The sequence below is a fragment of the Pinus tabuliformis genome, chromosome 1_2 (genome assembly GCF_031772625.1).
Source record: "Pinus tabuliformis cultivar Carrire ecotype Pingquan chromosome 1_2, CPIR1, whole genome shotgun sequence".
NCBI classification, from domain to species: domain Eukaryota; kingdom Viridiplantae; phylum Streptophyta; class Pinopsida; order Pinales; family Pinaceae; genus Pinus; species Pinus tabuliformis.
Genome location: NC_142298.1, coordinates 497,560,118 through 497,576,276, shown reverse-complemented (window position 1 = coordinate 497,576,276; position 16,159 = coordinate 497,560,118). Strand labels below are relative to the sequence as shown.

Here is a 16,159-nt window from a genome sequence, read left to right as displayed (position 1 = left end):
AAGATCAATTTTAAAACAAGACTATGGTAGTAGATTCTCTAGAGAAAATATATTAATTGAATTTCACTTAAGCTATCAATAAACACCCTTTCAACAAAACAACTAGTGTTGTAAGTGCTAAGATATATACTATTTGATTTGAAATAATTCTAGAACATATGTATCCTAGTTTATACAACATTAATTTCTTTGTTGTGGGGTGCATAATGTTTACCTTTCTTATGGACCGTGAAAATAATGTTGAAGGCACCTTATTTTTTAAAGTACTCACATTAATCGTCCACACTATTGGGTATCACATAAGCTAGGAAATGTGCAATGACAAATGACATGTACATTGCCATGGATATTTAACTAGAATAATTCATCACAACAGATCTTGTATTATGCTAAAATATTTTACTATTTAGGTTTACTTGTTTGGATAGATTTATTATTATTAGCTTATTGCTCAAAATTTTAAAAGATGATATATTTTGAAAGTTAGGTTTACTTGTTTGGATAGATTTATTATTATTAGCTTATTGGTCAAAATTTTAAAAGATGATATATTTTGAAAGAAGATAGATTATCCTAAAATTGTGGAGAATACATGACCAAGTGATGATTAATATGGAGCAAAAATGAGATTTTGGTAGATCCCAAGGGTCGGGCCAATAGGTAGTATGACCATCATGTAAGCTCAATATACTATCATTCAAGGCCAATATATATCGACCTTAAACAAAAACACCCACACATTTCTCATGTAAAGTATTAATGTATTAACATGAGGCTTAGGCATCGTTGGTGAAGCTACCAACAACATGGATATGATACCTTGGATGAATAGATGATTAATGAGCTTGTTAATTTATGGTATGTCCTATGCTTATAACAGTTTACTTCTTTTTCTTATTATATTCCACCGATTAGCAATCACATGTACATAAAGTAAAGTGCAGATAGAACATTAAACGATCGACAGAAAACAAGCCAAGACAAGAGACACAAGATGTGGCGGCTAGCCAGGGACAAACCCCACAATGTGTGGGGAAACCCTTTGATCAAATCTTCTTTTATCTTCAATAATTCAGCAGAGAGAAATAGTACAATAAATCTGATTCATATCAGCAGTGGCAAACCCTAGATCAGTAGCATCAACATTAGTGGCTTCATTATCAAACTAGGGCAGACCATATCTCACAAACCGACAGTCGGATTGACTTCATTCCACCACCAAAAGTTTCGGCTTCCAGAGGAGGTTCAGATGAACCTACATCGCAGTTCAGATGAGGAGATCTTCTAGGCCATGCAAGTCAATCTTTACTTCTGCAGTTGCAGCTTCAATTTCAACAGTTTCCGGCTTTAAACTAGGGCAGTCGATATCTCGCAAACCGTTCGTCGGATTGACTTCATTCCACCACCAAAAGTTGCGGCTTTCAAAGGAGGTTCAGATGAACCTACAGCACAGTTCCAAAGAGGAGATCTTCTAGGCCACGCAAGTCAATCTTTACTTCTGCAGTTGCAGCTTCAATTTCAGCAGTTTCCGGCTTCAAACTAGGGCAGTCGATATCTTGCAAACCGTTCGTCGGATTAACTTCATTCCACCATCAAAAGTTGCGGCTTTCAAAGGAGGTTCAGATGAACCTACAGTGTAGTTCCAAAGAGGAGATCTTCTAGGCCACGCAAGTCAATCTTTACTTCTGCAGTTGCAGCTTCAAATTCAACAGCTTCCGGCTTCACATGTGTGAGAGAGAGAGACCCATTTCAGCGCAGTAGAGAAGAGACTCATATCTGCGCAGTAGAGAGAGAGAGAGAGATGTGATGAGATGAGTGAGTCCAAATGAGGAAAAGTCCTCTTATATTTATACACAACGTTGGTGGGTGAATAGATGCGACTGTTGGGCTTCTGAGCCTACATGAGTTGTAGGTCGGCTTGATAATAATTCCATAATCAAAATAAATTCATATCTCCATGAATACTTATTGGAATCGGATGATCTTTATATCAATCCTACACCTCTCGACGAGAGGAATCTAATAAAAATATTATCAGCCATGAATAAGATGACCCACGTTTTTCCCTGGTTTCCAATTTTAACACTCCCTCTCAACCATGGAGAACTTCATCTGCAATCTGTCTATCGGTCGTTACTATTCATCCATCAAATGCACTGCCCTGTACAGCCTGACCCTTGCCCTGCTCTGCTCTATTCTGCCTGTTCTTCTTTGTCTTGTTCTGCCCTGCATTGATCTGTACTATTTTGTTCTGTTCTGCTCTGCTCTTGCATTGTTCTGTTCTATTCTGCTTTTGTCCGAATTATGAAGAAGAATAAATGATCGAGGATGTATCATACTGACTCAAAGTCAGTCTTAGAGTATGTACCATTGGTCCCAGACTAGTCTCAACCAACCCAAAGTCAGCTTCATAGTGAGTACAACTCCAATGGTCCCAGACCAATATCATCCTCTACTGACTCAAAGTCAGTCTCAGAGTATGTACCACTGGTCCCAGACCAGTCTCAACCAACCCAAAGTCAGCGTCATAGTGAGTACATCTCCAATGGTCCCAGACCAATATCATCCTCTACTGACTCAAAGTCAGTCTCGGAGTATGTACCACTGATCCCAGACCAGTCTCAACCGACCCGAAGTCAGCGTCATAGTATGGTACAACTCTTACCACTGGTCCCAGACCAGTATCATTGATCCCAGATCAATGGAGGTCATCCTAGAGTAGGGAGTACGGTAGTTACAACGATGCATCCATCGGTACTACTATGGTCCCTAACTTCATTTCCCTGCTCATTGATCAGATGAGAGGTACTTCCCATGAGTCGCAGACTGCATGGGTAGGATGCCTCGACAGGAGAACTAATCAATCCTGTCCTCATAGGAGAACACATCAATCCTGCTACAATTTCCATGGAGAACACATCAATCCAGGCCTCACAGGAGAACACATCAATCCTGCTACAATTGCCATGGAGAACACATCAATCCAGGCCACCATGGAGAACACATCAATCCAGGCCTCACAGGAGAACACATCAATCCTGCTACAATCGCCATGGAGAACACATCAATCCAGGCCTCACAGGAGAACTAATCATCCTGCTACACAGGAGAGCGAATCATCCTATTCCACAAGAGAGCGAATCATCTTGTCCCACAAGAGAGCGAATCATCTTGTTCCATTGTGCACCACCAGGGGAGGGTGAGTCACCCTGTGGTCGTATGTTGCTCCAGTAATAACCACAAGCCCTCAAAGCTCCCAGAGCTCAATGTATGCAACATGCAGGACCCTTGTACAAGGGTTTCTCGACGACTCCAAGTCGTTTGGGAAAATCATAGATTGGATCTTTCCTCGGGGCTTTGACAAGGTGTATCGACCTGTACATCATCTTAATGCGATGGAACCTCCTTGCTCATCGACTTACCATATCCCAGATGATGTCTACCTGCTGGAGCAATTGATGAATACGAGATTCCTCAATAATCGAATCCCACCTCTGGTTGTTCTAGAGAATCACAGTGGTATCCAATGTAAATCCAAATAGCTCACTGAAGAGCTTTCGCAACTAGACTGCCTCACACGAGGTCATGCTAGCAACAATATATCCTGCTTCGGCGGTGCTCAAAGCCACCGACTTCTGCTTCCTGCTCATCCAGGATATCGAAGCAGATCCCAAGGTGAAATAGCACCCGGAAGTGCTCTTACGGTCCACCACACTGCCTGCCCAATCAACATCAGTATATCCAAGTAGTCTCACATCTCCGGCAGTGTATCTTAATCCATGAGAGATTGTGTCCTGAAGACATCTCAGAAGATTCCTGGCATCAATGCAGTGAGGCTCAACCAAATATGAGCTCACAATGCTAACTGCAAAACATATGTTCAGACGGAGGTTCACCAAGAACATCAATGCGAATGAGTTTTTGAAACTCAGAGGCATTTCCCAAGTCTGGTCCGACATCACTACCATATAACTTCTAAAAGTTAAGATCCTCGTGGTAGTCACAGGCTTGCAGTCCATCATACCGAATCTTTCCAATATATTTACCACATATTTTCCTTGAGATAGGAAAATTTCCCTTGGCTTCTGCCACACTTCAAGTCCTTGGTCCTTCATTTCAAATTCAGAAGCCATCTCCCTCTTACATTTGTGAATGAGAGGGTTTGCCCCTGTTAGAAAGAGGTCATCCACATACAACACCAGTATGAGAGGCTTGTCATCTTCAACCTTAAAGTAAAGGTTAGGATAGGCTTCACTCCTAGTGAATCCCAGCTTCATCAAGTAACTATCGATCCTCTCATACCATGCTCGGGGTGCTTGCTTCAGCCCATAGAGAGCTTTCTTCAACCTGCATACATGAGATTTTCGATCATAAATCTCAAATCCTTCGGGTTGCTCCACGTAGACCTCTTCTTTGATCGAGCCATGCAAGAACGCAATCTTGACATCCATCTGATGTAGGTTCCATCCTTGTGAAGCGGCAAGGGCTATGATCGAGCGGATGGTCGTATATCTGGCAACAGGTGCAAATATCATAGTCTATACCTCCCTTCTGGGATAAACCATGAGCAACAAAATGAACCTTATACTTTTCCATACTTCCATTTGCTACATGCTTTATCTTGTAAAGCCATTTTGAAGTAACAATTGTCTTGTCCAGGGTCTGGGAACTACTTCCCAGACATCATTCTCCATAATAGACTCATATTCTATGGTCATAGCATCCTTCCATAGTTAATTCTTGATGACATCTGAGAATGATGAAGGTTCATTTTGTATGATCGTGCTCATGATGGTCAGGTATCCTTGATACCTATTAAGTTTCTTACTTTGACGGAAGGTTCCTCAGGGTGCAGCATGTCCTTTAGCATCATCAAGTATCCCCCTAAGCCATGAAGGCCTTTTCCTAGAAGAGGAAGGCTCATGTGGATGAGAATCTATCAGATCCATGGGTTCTTCTACATCAGACATTGATTCATCATCCTTTTCTTTTGGTTCCCCGGTGTCGGCTTCTTGAGAGCTCCTCAAAGTCGGAAGATTGATCACCTTGCTAAGAGCCATATCTTTGTCAAAGGTGACATCATGACTAATCACGACTTCCCTTTGACCGGTGGTGAACATTTCTTCAGGAGTTTAGGAACCAAATGCTTGATGAGGGCATCGATTTTGTACATATACGGCGGTGATTGTAGTTTCAGCCCATAGAAACTTAGGAAGTCTTTGATCATGTAGCATGGCCTGGACAGCTTCCATCATCGTGTGGTTCTTCCTTCCCACCACACCATTCTGCTCAGGAGTATGTGGTGTAGTAGTCTCCCTCTTAATGCCAACCTCAGGTATGCCTGAGTAAACCAATTGTAATATATTGGAGGTCTTGCTTTGGCTTGAGGGGAATGGTCCCCTTTTGAGCTTTCCTTTGGCACATCCTGGACATACACCTTCTTTCTCTACTTGGAATTTGGGCATCCCTGTTACCATCTGTCTTACATTGGGTAGAGCTTTGTAATGAAGGTGGGCAAACCTCCGATGCCAAAGTTCGGACTAAAGAGTTGTGTCACAAGACATGACACCTAGCGGACTTCCATCGACCTGATATAATGAATAAACACTAAACCCAAGAGTAAAGGCATCTTTAACATTATTTTTCCATATACATACCTTGCCATTGCTGAAGGTTACCTTGTAGCCTTTGTCTTCCATTTCCAAGATGGACACTAGGTTCCTTTTGAGGTCAGGTGCATTTAATACATCCCAGAATTTCTAGCCTTCTTGAATGCTTGTCCTCTTCCTTGATTCCCATCTCTCCTCTTACCTTTGCTGTTGAATTTGTCAATCCTTTGATTGCCATCAGAGGGATTTCGAGTTTCACCACTGCATACTGTACCATGCTTCTCTAATCATGATTATCATCATGCTACCCATGTCCATGATTTTATCCATCATAATGCTGCTCAAACTAGTGTGCATCATCATCATGTTATCCTATATGTCCATGATCTCATGTTGCCCTTTATGTCCATGATCCATTCATCATGATGCTCATGATCTCATACATAGTGACTTGCTTTATCCCAAATGTAACATCGTCATTTTCTTCTAGCCTTAGGTCCAACCTTTCCTTTTGATTTAGTCCCGGAATTATTTCTTTTCTTTGCATGAGAAGAAAAGGCAGCAGGAGGACCTTTAGGCATGGGCATTTCTTGCACTTCTTCCCTTGTTTCTTCTTGAATGCATCTAGCCATTAATTCCTCGAAACCAGGAATTACATTATAGTTCAAAAGAATAGTCCTGAACACATACCATTTAAATGGCAATCCTCCAAGAGTTTTGAGTGCCATTTCTCTGTCAGTAATAGTTTCCCCAATAGATAGGAGATCGTTCTTGATCTTGGTGATTCTTAAGAAGTATGGTTGCATACTTTCATCTTTACCCTTCTTGATTTCTCTTAGCTTATTTCTAATAAACAAAACTTGATTTGCATCATTAACTTTAAATAAACTCACCAGTCTATCGTAGATTTCCTTGGAGGTGTCCAGTTCAGAGATGTAGGCCACCAAGTGCTTGTTGATAGAGTCCCAGATGATCTTCTATTGTTTTGACTTCTCCATTTTTCATTTGTTCCAGGCAGAAGCTGATGCATTTGATGGAGGCTCAACAATATTGCCTTTCACATGATCCAACACTCCTTGATTCTCAAGGGTTAGATCGATAGACATCTTCCATCCGTGATAGTCAACTTTCTCACGGAGCTTGTCTTCGGCAGGAAAGAGTGTTGAGGACCCCATAGTTCTTTTACGATAGCCTTGCCAATCTTCTCTTCAATGATTGCTCTTGCTCTTGCTCGGGCTTTGTCTTCACCTCAACTCTGATACCATGTTAAGTTATGGTATGTCCTATGCTTATAACAGTTTACTTCTTTTTCTTATTATATTCCACCGATTAGCAATCACATGTACATAAAGTAAAGTGCAGATAGAACATTAAACGATCGACAGAAAACAAGCCAAGACAATAGACACAAGATGTGGCGGCTAGCCAGGGACAAACCCCATAATGTGTGGGTAAACCCTTTGATCAAATCTTATTTTATCTTCAATAATTTAGCAGAGAGAAATAGTACAATAAATCTGATTCATATCAGCAGTAGCAAACCCTAGATCAGTAGCATCAGCATTAGCGGCTTCATTATCAAACTAGGGCAGACCATATCTCACAAACCGACAGTCGGATTGACTTCATTCCACCACCAAAAGTTTCGGCTTCCAAAGGAGGTTCAGATGAACCTATAGTGCAGTTCATATGAGGAGATCTTGTAGGCCATGCAAGTCAATATTTACTTCTGCAGTTGCAGCTTCAATTTCAGCAGTTTCTGGCTTCAAACTAGGGCAGTCGATATCTTGCAAACCGTTCGTCAGATTGACTTCATTCCACCACCAAAAGTTGCGGCTTTCAAAGGAGGTTCAGATGAACCTACAACACAGTTCCAAAGAGGAGATCTTCTAGGCCACGCAAGTCAATCTTTACTTTTGCAGTTGCAGCTTCAATTTCAGCAGTTTCCGGCTTCAAACTAGGGCAGTCGATATCTTGCAAACCGTTCGTCGGATTGACTTCATTCCACCACCAAAAGTTGCGGCTTTCAAAGGAGGTTCAGATGAACCTACAACGCAGTTCCAAAGAGGAGATCTTCTAGGCCACGCAAGTCAATCTTTACTTCTGCAATTGCAGCTTCAAATTCAACAGCTTCCGGATTCACATGTGTGAGAGAGAGAGACCCATTTCAGCGCAGTAGAGAAGAGACTCATATATGCGCAGTAGAGAGAGAGAGATGTGATGAGATGAGTGAGTCCAAATGAGGAAAAGTCCTCTTATATTTATACACAACGTTGGTGGGTGAATAAATGCGACTGTTGGGCTTCTGAGCCTACATGAGTTGTAGGTCAGCTTGATAATAATTCCATAATCAAAATAAATTCATATCTCCATGAATACTTATTGGAATCGGATGATCTTTATATCAATCCTACACCTCTCGACGAGAGGAATCTAATAAAAATATTATCAGCCATGAATAAGATGACCCACATGAAGTTTTGCCCTGGTTGCCAATTTTAACAGAGCTACCTACTAGCTTTCATGATGAGGATTCATCTATAGTTTTTAGGGATCTTTGCCTTCTATAGAAGAAAATGGAACGGAGGCATTAAATTTACAATTGAAACTACAAACTTAGCTGTGACTAATGTCAAGCAAGCAAACCTAATGGAAATGTCACTGCTAAGATAGCAATAACATAGGTTATGGGAGAAACAATTTTTTGAGATGACACAAATTAAAATAAAAAAAGGAGAGGATACAAAATTTCATGAATCAAGACTCTTAGTATAATTTTTTCAAACATAATGTGAATGAATTTTTCCTTTACTTTCACAATTGTGAGGAACAAAGTGTGCCACTTATCATTGACTTCTTAAAGGATATTCTTACGAACAAGGATTATGATGCCAATATCATCATGGTCAAATAACAATTAGAATGGGAAATTTCACAAGTGGTGAGAAAGATTCAAGATTTAGATGACATCATCACATGGTAAGAGCAATACAATATTATCCCAAGCAATGTACACTCCTTTCTACAAAGTGAAATATATTGGTTTTCCATCAACATTTATTAAACCAAATTTATGAAATGCATTTGAAGACATTGAGTCACTATCAAAAGAGAATGATGGACACCTAGTTGAGGCAATGGAAATGATTGAGTTACATAAAATATAATGGTCCAAAGAGACAACAAACTAATACCATTCTTTTATAGTTTGGACATTTTACACAAGTGAAATAAGGATAAGAAGCAACAAGTAACTAAATTAACAACATCATAAACCAGATGATGATGGAGTTTATTAATGTTTCCCTTACTACTAAAGTCTTTCTATTAAGCTTTCCTCATAAAATTAGACCAATAGCTAATGAACAAAAACTATTATCCTTTCAATTGTGAATTAAGGTGATATGGGATTACTTTGTTATGAAATGTTTGATTTAAATCATTTACTTATAAAGGTTCCAGAATCTTAATGAAGAGCATTTTCATGAATCCTTTGGAGTGAAGTGTTGTGCATTACCTTCACTTTGAACATATTTTGGAATATTGGCTTGGTTGGAATCTCCTTGAAACATAACATATGATTAAAAAGAAACAATATTGCATAAAATTTTGACTTCTTTCTTCTATGCTATTGCCTTACCATGTTGCCTTTGCAACATGTGGTGCAATTGCTAATAATAATAAATCAAAAAATAAATACTCAATATTTTAATTAATTATAAATATATTATTAAGATCATTCTTATGATTTTTGTGGTAGATATGAGCATTTGACTTGTATTTTCTTATTTGTAAGATTCATAATTTCAAATATTTATTTGAAAAATTAAAATGATATGAAATTATACAGAATGATGAGTTTCATAATCAGCCATCAAGTCCTACAAATTCAGTATGGTTCAATACAAAATTACTTGTATTAACAACTCTCAGCTTGGAACACTACTACATAATCATCGACAACTTTGATAGGTTTATTGCATAACTTCACAACTATTCACAAACACAAAATACAGGTCATGTCAACTTTGGAGGTTTAGTTCCCATTAACATCTGAAACGTTCATTGCAGCTTTCTCGTAAGAGTCGCAGGGTCTATGTTTGCATACTCTGAATACATGTTCTTCACCAGTTTGTTCGTCTACCTGCACAATCCATCCGCTCTTGTGGCCTTTGGAGGTTGTACTTTTCACTTTTTTATAATAATCACAGCATTTCCTCTTGGAAATCATACCCATGGCGTCCATCTTCACTCCCTGTTGTGTATGAGGTGAGGAGTCATTATTATAATGAGTACCGAATCTGGTCACCTCTAAGCCTTTGCCAATTGGAAGAGTAACAGTTTTGGCACCAGGCTTCCTCTTGAACGTCCTTGCATTGGCGTTTGTGGGCTTCTTATCAAACAGATTGTTGGCAACCACCACTGCACGAGAGGGATTTAGATTCAAAAGCGTAAACAAACCCTGGTAATCTTCGGTGAGCCTGCTATCAATGACAGCGAAATCTACATTCTTGTACTTGGGAAGCAACTCCATGGCATCTCCGATAACGAACTCAGTTGCATCTTCCAACCCCAGAGCCTTGATGGTCTCTGCCACGGTTTCATCGCGCGCCTTCTCAGGCAGAATGCAGACGAGGCGACCACCAGTCTGGCGAGCTGCCGCTGCTAGGCCTATGGTACAAGTTGGTGCTGCGCTTGAAGATGCCTCTACAATAAGCTGTGCATTCATGCCCGCTGCCAGAGCTGACATGAATTCGTTGCTCTCTGGTTCTGCCTTATTTCTGTCTTGCTCCAATTTGCACTGTAATGTCACAACGCGAGGCCATTATTAGTAAAATGTGTGAAATTTTTTGTTTTTCTGCAGTAGGATGGAATATCTTGCAATTCATCATTTTAATTCCTGATGTATCATGACTGTATATTAATCAATTTTTTTGAAATGCAATTTTATTTAAGAATTATTTATTAAATTTAATAATATATTAATATTATATATATATTTAAGTTTGGGGGACTACATTTTCATATGTCTTATATATTATCACATTTTCATCATTCTTATATATCACCAGTATTAATATGAGAAATTGAACAAATATTAATATGGGAAATTGAACAAATAACTTCATATCAAAGAGTGTCTTAACAAAAAGCATCCCATCACTGACTATCTAATAATAATAATAAGAATAGAAAATTTAATGATGGTTTTACATAACATGATAACAACATTTATAATAAAACTGTATCAAATTAATATTTTCAAATATTTATGTCTTTCAAGAGTTTAATATATCCATAAGATACAGTTTTTTCTTTTAAAAAATTGTTTTATAAATATTTAATTAAAAGATTGTAGAGCAGAATTAAATTCCTTGTGATGAATTATATTGTAATTTTTTTTATCTATATGATTATTTCATTTTTGTTTTGAATGAACATTAATAACTTAAGCTGTTTCCTTTTGTGATAAATTATATTATAACTTTTTTATTTATATGATTATTTTCATTTTTGTTTTGGGTGGACATTAATTACTTACACATCCCTTCATACTGATTGTAAAATACACCTCTAAACACAACCAATATTTAATACAAATATAGATGAATTACTTATTCAATATGTTTAAAATAAAATTTTAAACCTGCAAACAATAAATATATGAGCAAATGGTTGTTTCTGCAGACTGAACAGTTAGATCTCTTTTACTCAACAGCCTAACAATCAGGCAACTGAATAATTATCTATCAATTAAAAAGTGTCAAATTCTACTTCAATATCTAAACATGTTTGAAAATATTATTTTAAAAAAATGATAAGAATTCAATCTGGTTCTATCTCTTTGAACTCTTCCCATGTTTGACCAATCCATTTCTTTTCACCTTTATAAATCTAAAATTAATTTATTAAAATTGATAAATAAAAACAAAAATTATTAAGAATCCCCAATTTCCATAATATCTTAAATATAAATACTTTCCACTCAAGTAATCCTGGACGACCAAATCAGAACCAGACTACAACGCTTGCATCATGACCTCTACTGATATCAAGTGGGATAGACCCAAAATATTAAAACATACTCTATCGTAGCCCTAAAGAAAATTGAAGCCAAGAAAACCTCACTGATAAGGAGACCTGACTACAGATATTCGGCTTTAGAAAATATCAAAAGCTTTATATTTGTAATAGTTTCATTTTATTTTATTAAAGAAAACCAAAACCAAGTTCTGATACAGAAAACCTGATTTAATTCCACCAAATATCAAGACTTTAAACCTAACCAAAGAAAAGTAAAATAATGTTTGGTGTAAACAGATAATATTGCAGGGATTAATAAAAGAATTTCTCTCATATTCAGCCAGAGAAATGCACGAACTTACCAGATTTACGGTGTCAAAAAATGCGTTGGCTGCATTCGCCGGAGACCATCCCATGGTGGTGACTAAACGATCTTTGGAAGTTAAGAGGGGAGGAGTGTATCAGAAGATATTGAAATATGAGCCCAAATGGCAAACTCTGATAATATTGTGTTGTTCTCTTTATGGAGGCTTAGAACACCTGGCAGCAATGAAAACCTTTTAAAAAACTAGTAAACAGCTTACAATCCCTTCAACAGTAATGCAACCCCAGCACAGTAGTTTTGATAAGCCCATGTACTTATCTCATAGTGAGGCACGTCAATGGTTTTATCTAGAATCCAGAAAAAGAATGACCCAAAAAAAGGGGTACAAAGATGAGAATTTAGTATGTCCTGATAAGTCCGAATCAGGGCAATGAAATAATCCTGCGCAGGATACTTTAAAAAAAGCTGCACTGCTTCAGGGGCCGATTCCCAACAATTTCTTGGAGTTTTCGCCAAAATACAGTTGAAACTACCCAATTAAATGGATCGCCATTAAGTGGATGAAAATTTAGGTCTCATGACAGACTGACATAATAAAACATACATAAATCAAGAAATCAAGATGCAAGAGAACTCAATGAGAGATGTCCAGTGCCCACAGAAAAAGGAGCCGCCCTCTACCTGGGGATATGTACAAAATAAAATATCTGCAGTAGACAGGTCTCGTCGAAAACACGGGAGCCATTTCTTCTTCTAACACGTGGCGATGAGACAGGGGTTTATCGTATTGCGAAAGCAAATACGTGGTACTGTAATTCCTTTCTGGTCGGTTCTCAGTTACGAGGAAGATAACCTGAGTGTGTGACGTGGCATTTCTCATCATCGAATACGGGAGGATAAACATGGCCTTATAATTCCACGGACGTTGGGTTATGGATGTTATAGAAAATAATTGTCAAAAATCCTTGGCCCCTAATTCCAAATCTCATCTTTCTTAGTTATAGAAAATAATTGTAAAAAATCCTTGGTCCCTAATTCCAAATCTCTTTGATCTAGGTTTCCATTTACTTTGGATCCACCCAATCAAAGCTTTTTAAGAGGGCCATAATCCAATATATTTGTAGATCAAAACACCATCCTACATGTATTGGATATATTATCCAATCTTACTAGATTTAACTTGGTATTTTGGATCTTGCACTACTTTTGACAAGTAATGCCCTTAATATTTAGCTTGCCATGATGCACCCAACTAAGGGTTTGTTGCAAAACCAGAAATCCCACTTTGTCCAAGGACACTATGAAAATAAAGTCAAAGATGAGGAGATTGATAGGGAATACCAGTAGATCCATAGTCATTATGAATTCCAAAAACAATTTGGCTAAAGACAACACCTCTTGTCGAACCAAGCATAGACTGTTATGCAAAAGAAACCCTGGAATTAGCAAAACAGAGAAGAAAACCTATCATCAACTCATTCTTCTGACGTTATTTATTTCAATGAGAAATTACATATTTTTTATTTTTTTATCGATATATTTTCTTATTTGTTTAAATATAACATTGTGATATGATATTACTTTATTAGGAAAAAGATTGCATATTTTAAAAGATTTATTTTGTATAGTGTTTTTTATGAAGAAGATGTGTAATTTCTTCTCCACTCAAGTTGGAATTGATGTAGTAAGCTTGTCTTCCAGATTAATCACATCACTATTATTTGGTCGAGGTTTCGAACCAACTAATGTGGTTCATCCTAAGGATAAAGGTGAAAAAATCTAAAGATCTTAATGAATAAATAAAAAGGATACATCAAGGATCGGAATTAGCCATTAGGAAATTAGTTATTTAAATAATAAAATTAATATATTTGTCATTTTAAAAATAAAAAAATAAAATATTCACTAAATAAAAAACAATATTATAACCAAAAACAAAAGTAAACTTTAAGCTTTAATTTTCCGGGCTTTATTAAGGTTTCGAAAGTCAATGCAAATTCTAATGTCTCCGTTTTTCTTTCTAATGGAACCATATTGGAAACCCATTTGGAATGTCGAACGGGAAAAATGATTTTGGCTTTCAATAACTTATTGAGTTCAAATTTGATCTGGTTTTCTAGATTGGGATGGATCTTTCTCAGCTTTTGTTGGATAGGTTTTTCACCGTTTAGCATTGGGATAATATGTTGGATGATAGAAGTGTCATAAGTTTTGAGTTCATCGCAGTTCCAAGCAAAGACACTTTTGTATTTTCTCAAGAGATGAATATACGCTAATTTTTCTTTAGGAGCTAGGCCAAGGTCTAGGTTGATATTTTGTGGTTTGGCATCAGTTCCTAGATTTACTGATTCATAGTTCAAAGTTGAACTTTGCAGTTTTGAATTGGTAGATCTTTTGAATTGATCTTTCAAATCATAAAGGTCTTCTAACTTGACTACTGATTTTGGCATAGCATTATTAGTGTTATCTTGTTGCAATTGTCTGTCATGTTGGTCCTCATCAATTATCTGATTAGTGTAAGATCCTTTAGATGTGAGAAAGCTCACAATATCAGGATCGTCATTAAAAATCCTCCAATTGGTAATGTTATCAGGAATTGAAAGTCTAAAGATTAATTCGATTGAAAATCGATCAGGGCTATAGTCTTCTGAAGGATTGAGCTTGGAAGCTACGTTAGCTAGGAGGTCTGCACTAGCATTCTGGAGGCTGGGAATTGATGAAATATTGAATGCTATAAAGTGTTCAGTTAGATATTGAACTAAAGATTGATAATGCTTTAAATGACCTGATAAACAATGTATAGTATTGTGTACCTGTCTAATTACAATTTTAGAATCTCCGAAAACTTGAAGATATTTTATGTCTAATCTGATTGCTTTGTATAATCCTTGGACTAAAGCCCCGTATTCTGCAGTATTATTGGTGCAATCAAATTCGAGTCTACAAGTTAGCATAGTTTTGTTTCCCTCTGGACTGATTAACACGCATCCTGCTCCTGTTCCTTCATTAGACTTAGAACCGTAAAAAAATAACTTCCAAAATCAAGATTTATTTACAGGACTGTCTATAAAATTAATACATTTAGAACTATATGTTTGAGAGAAATTTTCTACTTGAGATAAAACAGAACGTTCTAAGTAAGGTGAAGTATGAACATTAAAATTTCCTAAGAAAGAATCTACTGAGTAGTTGCCAATGATGTTATTATTGTATGCTACCGGTTCGTTCTCTCCTTCTAGTTCTGTTACTATGAATTTCTGATGTCTTTCTCGCTCAACTTTTATCTAATTTGGTTTACCATTGTAAGGGAGCCACATGTGCGACCAGTCAGTTGCAAAGTATCCATGAAGTTTTTCTGACCAATCTCTGCTAAGAATTAAGCCATAAAATTCCGGAATATCAGCAACTAAAATGTCGATAACTTGACATACCTTTGGATTGGATGACAGCCTTATGGTAACCTGATTTAATTCGCCGATCACTTCAACTTGCAATCGATCTAGCTGAACTATGCACACAGCAGATTTTTGCGGTTGAACATTCAACTTTGCACATATTGATTTTGGTAGAATATTAGATGAAGCTCCAGAATCCACTAAGCAATTATGCAAATTTTTATTGAAAACTTCATAAGTAAGAAGAAATGGGGGAGTATGAGATCTTGACCTTCCTCCAATTAAAGTGATGTCGTTTGGATCAACTTTATTAATCACGTTAGTTGGAGGTCTTCCCATTTCATAGGAAGCTTGAGAGATTACAGCAGCGGGCAAAGGTGCAACTGGTACAACATGTAATTCTTTCAAAAGTACCTTTTGTTGGTGTTTTAATTTGCTCAATTCATAAAAAGTGATGTTAGCCCTAGTCATTTTCATGTCTACTATGATATTATACTCCATTTCATCTGAAACGATCAACGTTTTTGATGGAGTTGATGAATCTGTTTGGACTGGGCTGGTTTGAGTCGCTTTAGGTGTTGTTTTCTTAGCTGCGACTTTATCTTTATTCATTGAGCTTGCACTCTTTGGCTTAGGAGTGGGTTGAGGAGGATCAAGTTGATTTCTACTTTGAGTACTAACTGGGGATGCATCTTGATCCTCTTCATCTGGGAGGATGAAATCCCACATACCTTGTACCTCTACAACTTCTTCTTCATCAGTATGTTCTTCAGTAGCAATTTCCTCTTCTTCTTCTTTTGATTTAG

General features: G+C 37.3%; 1 protein-coding gene across 1 annotated transcript; it reads right to left on the bottom strand.

Annotated features, from left to right (window-relative positions):
• Positions 1-9,484: 9,484 nt before the first annotated feature.
• Positions 9,485-12,632, bottom strand: LOC149206506 (uncharacterized). Its single transcript, XM_089393732.1, has 2 exons — positions 11,996-12,632; positions 9,485-10,410 (listed from the first exon to the last, which is right to left on the bottom strand). The coding sequence occupies exons 1-2, from the start codon at positions 12,047-12,049 to the stop codon at positions 9,646-9,648; spliced, it is 819 nt and encodes a 272-aa protein (XP_089249858.1). The 5' UTR covers positions 12,050-12,632; the 3' UTR covers positions 9,485-9,645.
• Between the last annotated feature and the right edge of the window lie 3,527 nt (positions 12,633-16,159).

Excerpts from the sequence above, each read along its gene's own strand:
- LOC149206506 (XM_089393732.1), bottom strand. The coding sequence starts at position 12,049 with ATGGGATGGTCTCCGGCGAATGCAGCCAACGCATTTTTTGACACCGTA. Across the intron at positions 10,411-11,995 it reads TTTTTGACACCGTAAATCTG|TGCAAATTGGAGCAAGACAG; the intron begins GTAAGTTCGTGC and ends GTGACATTACAG.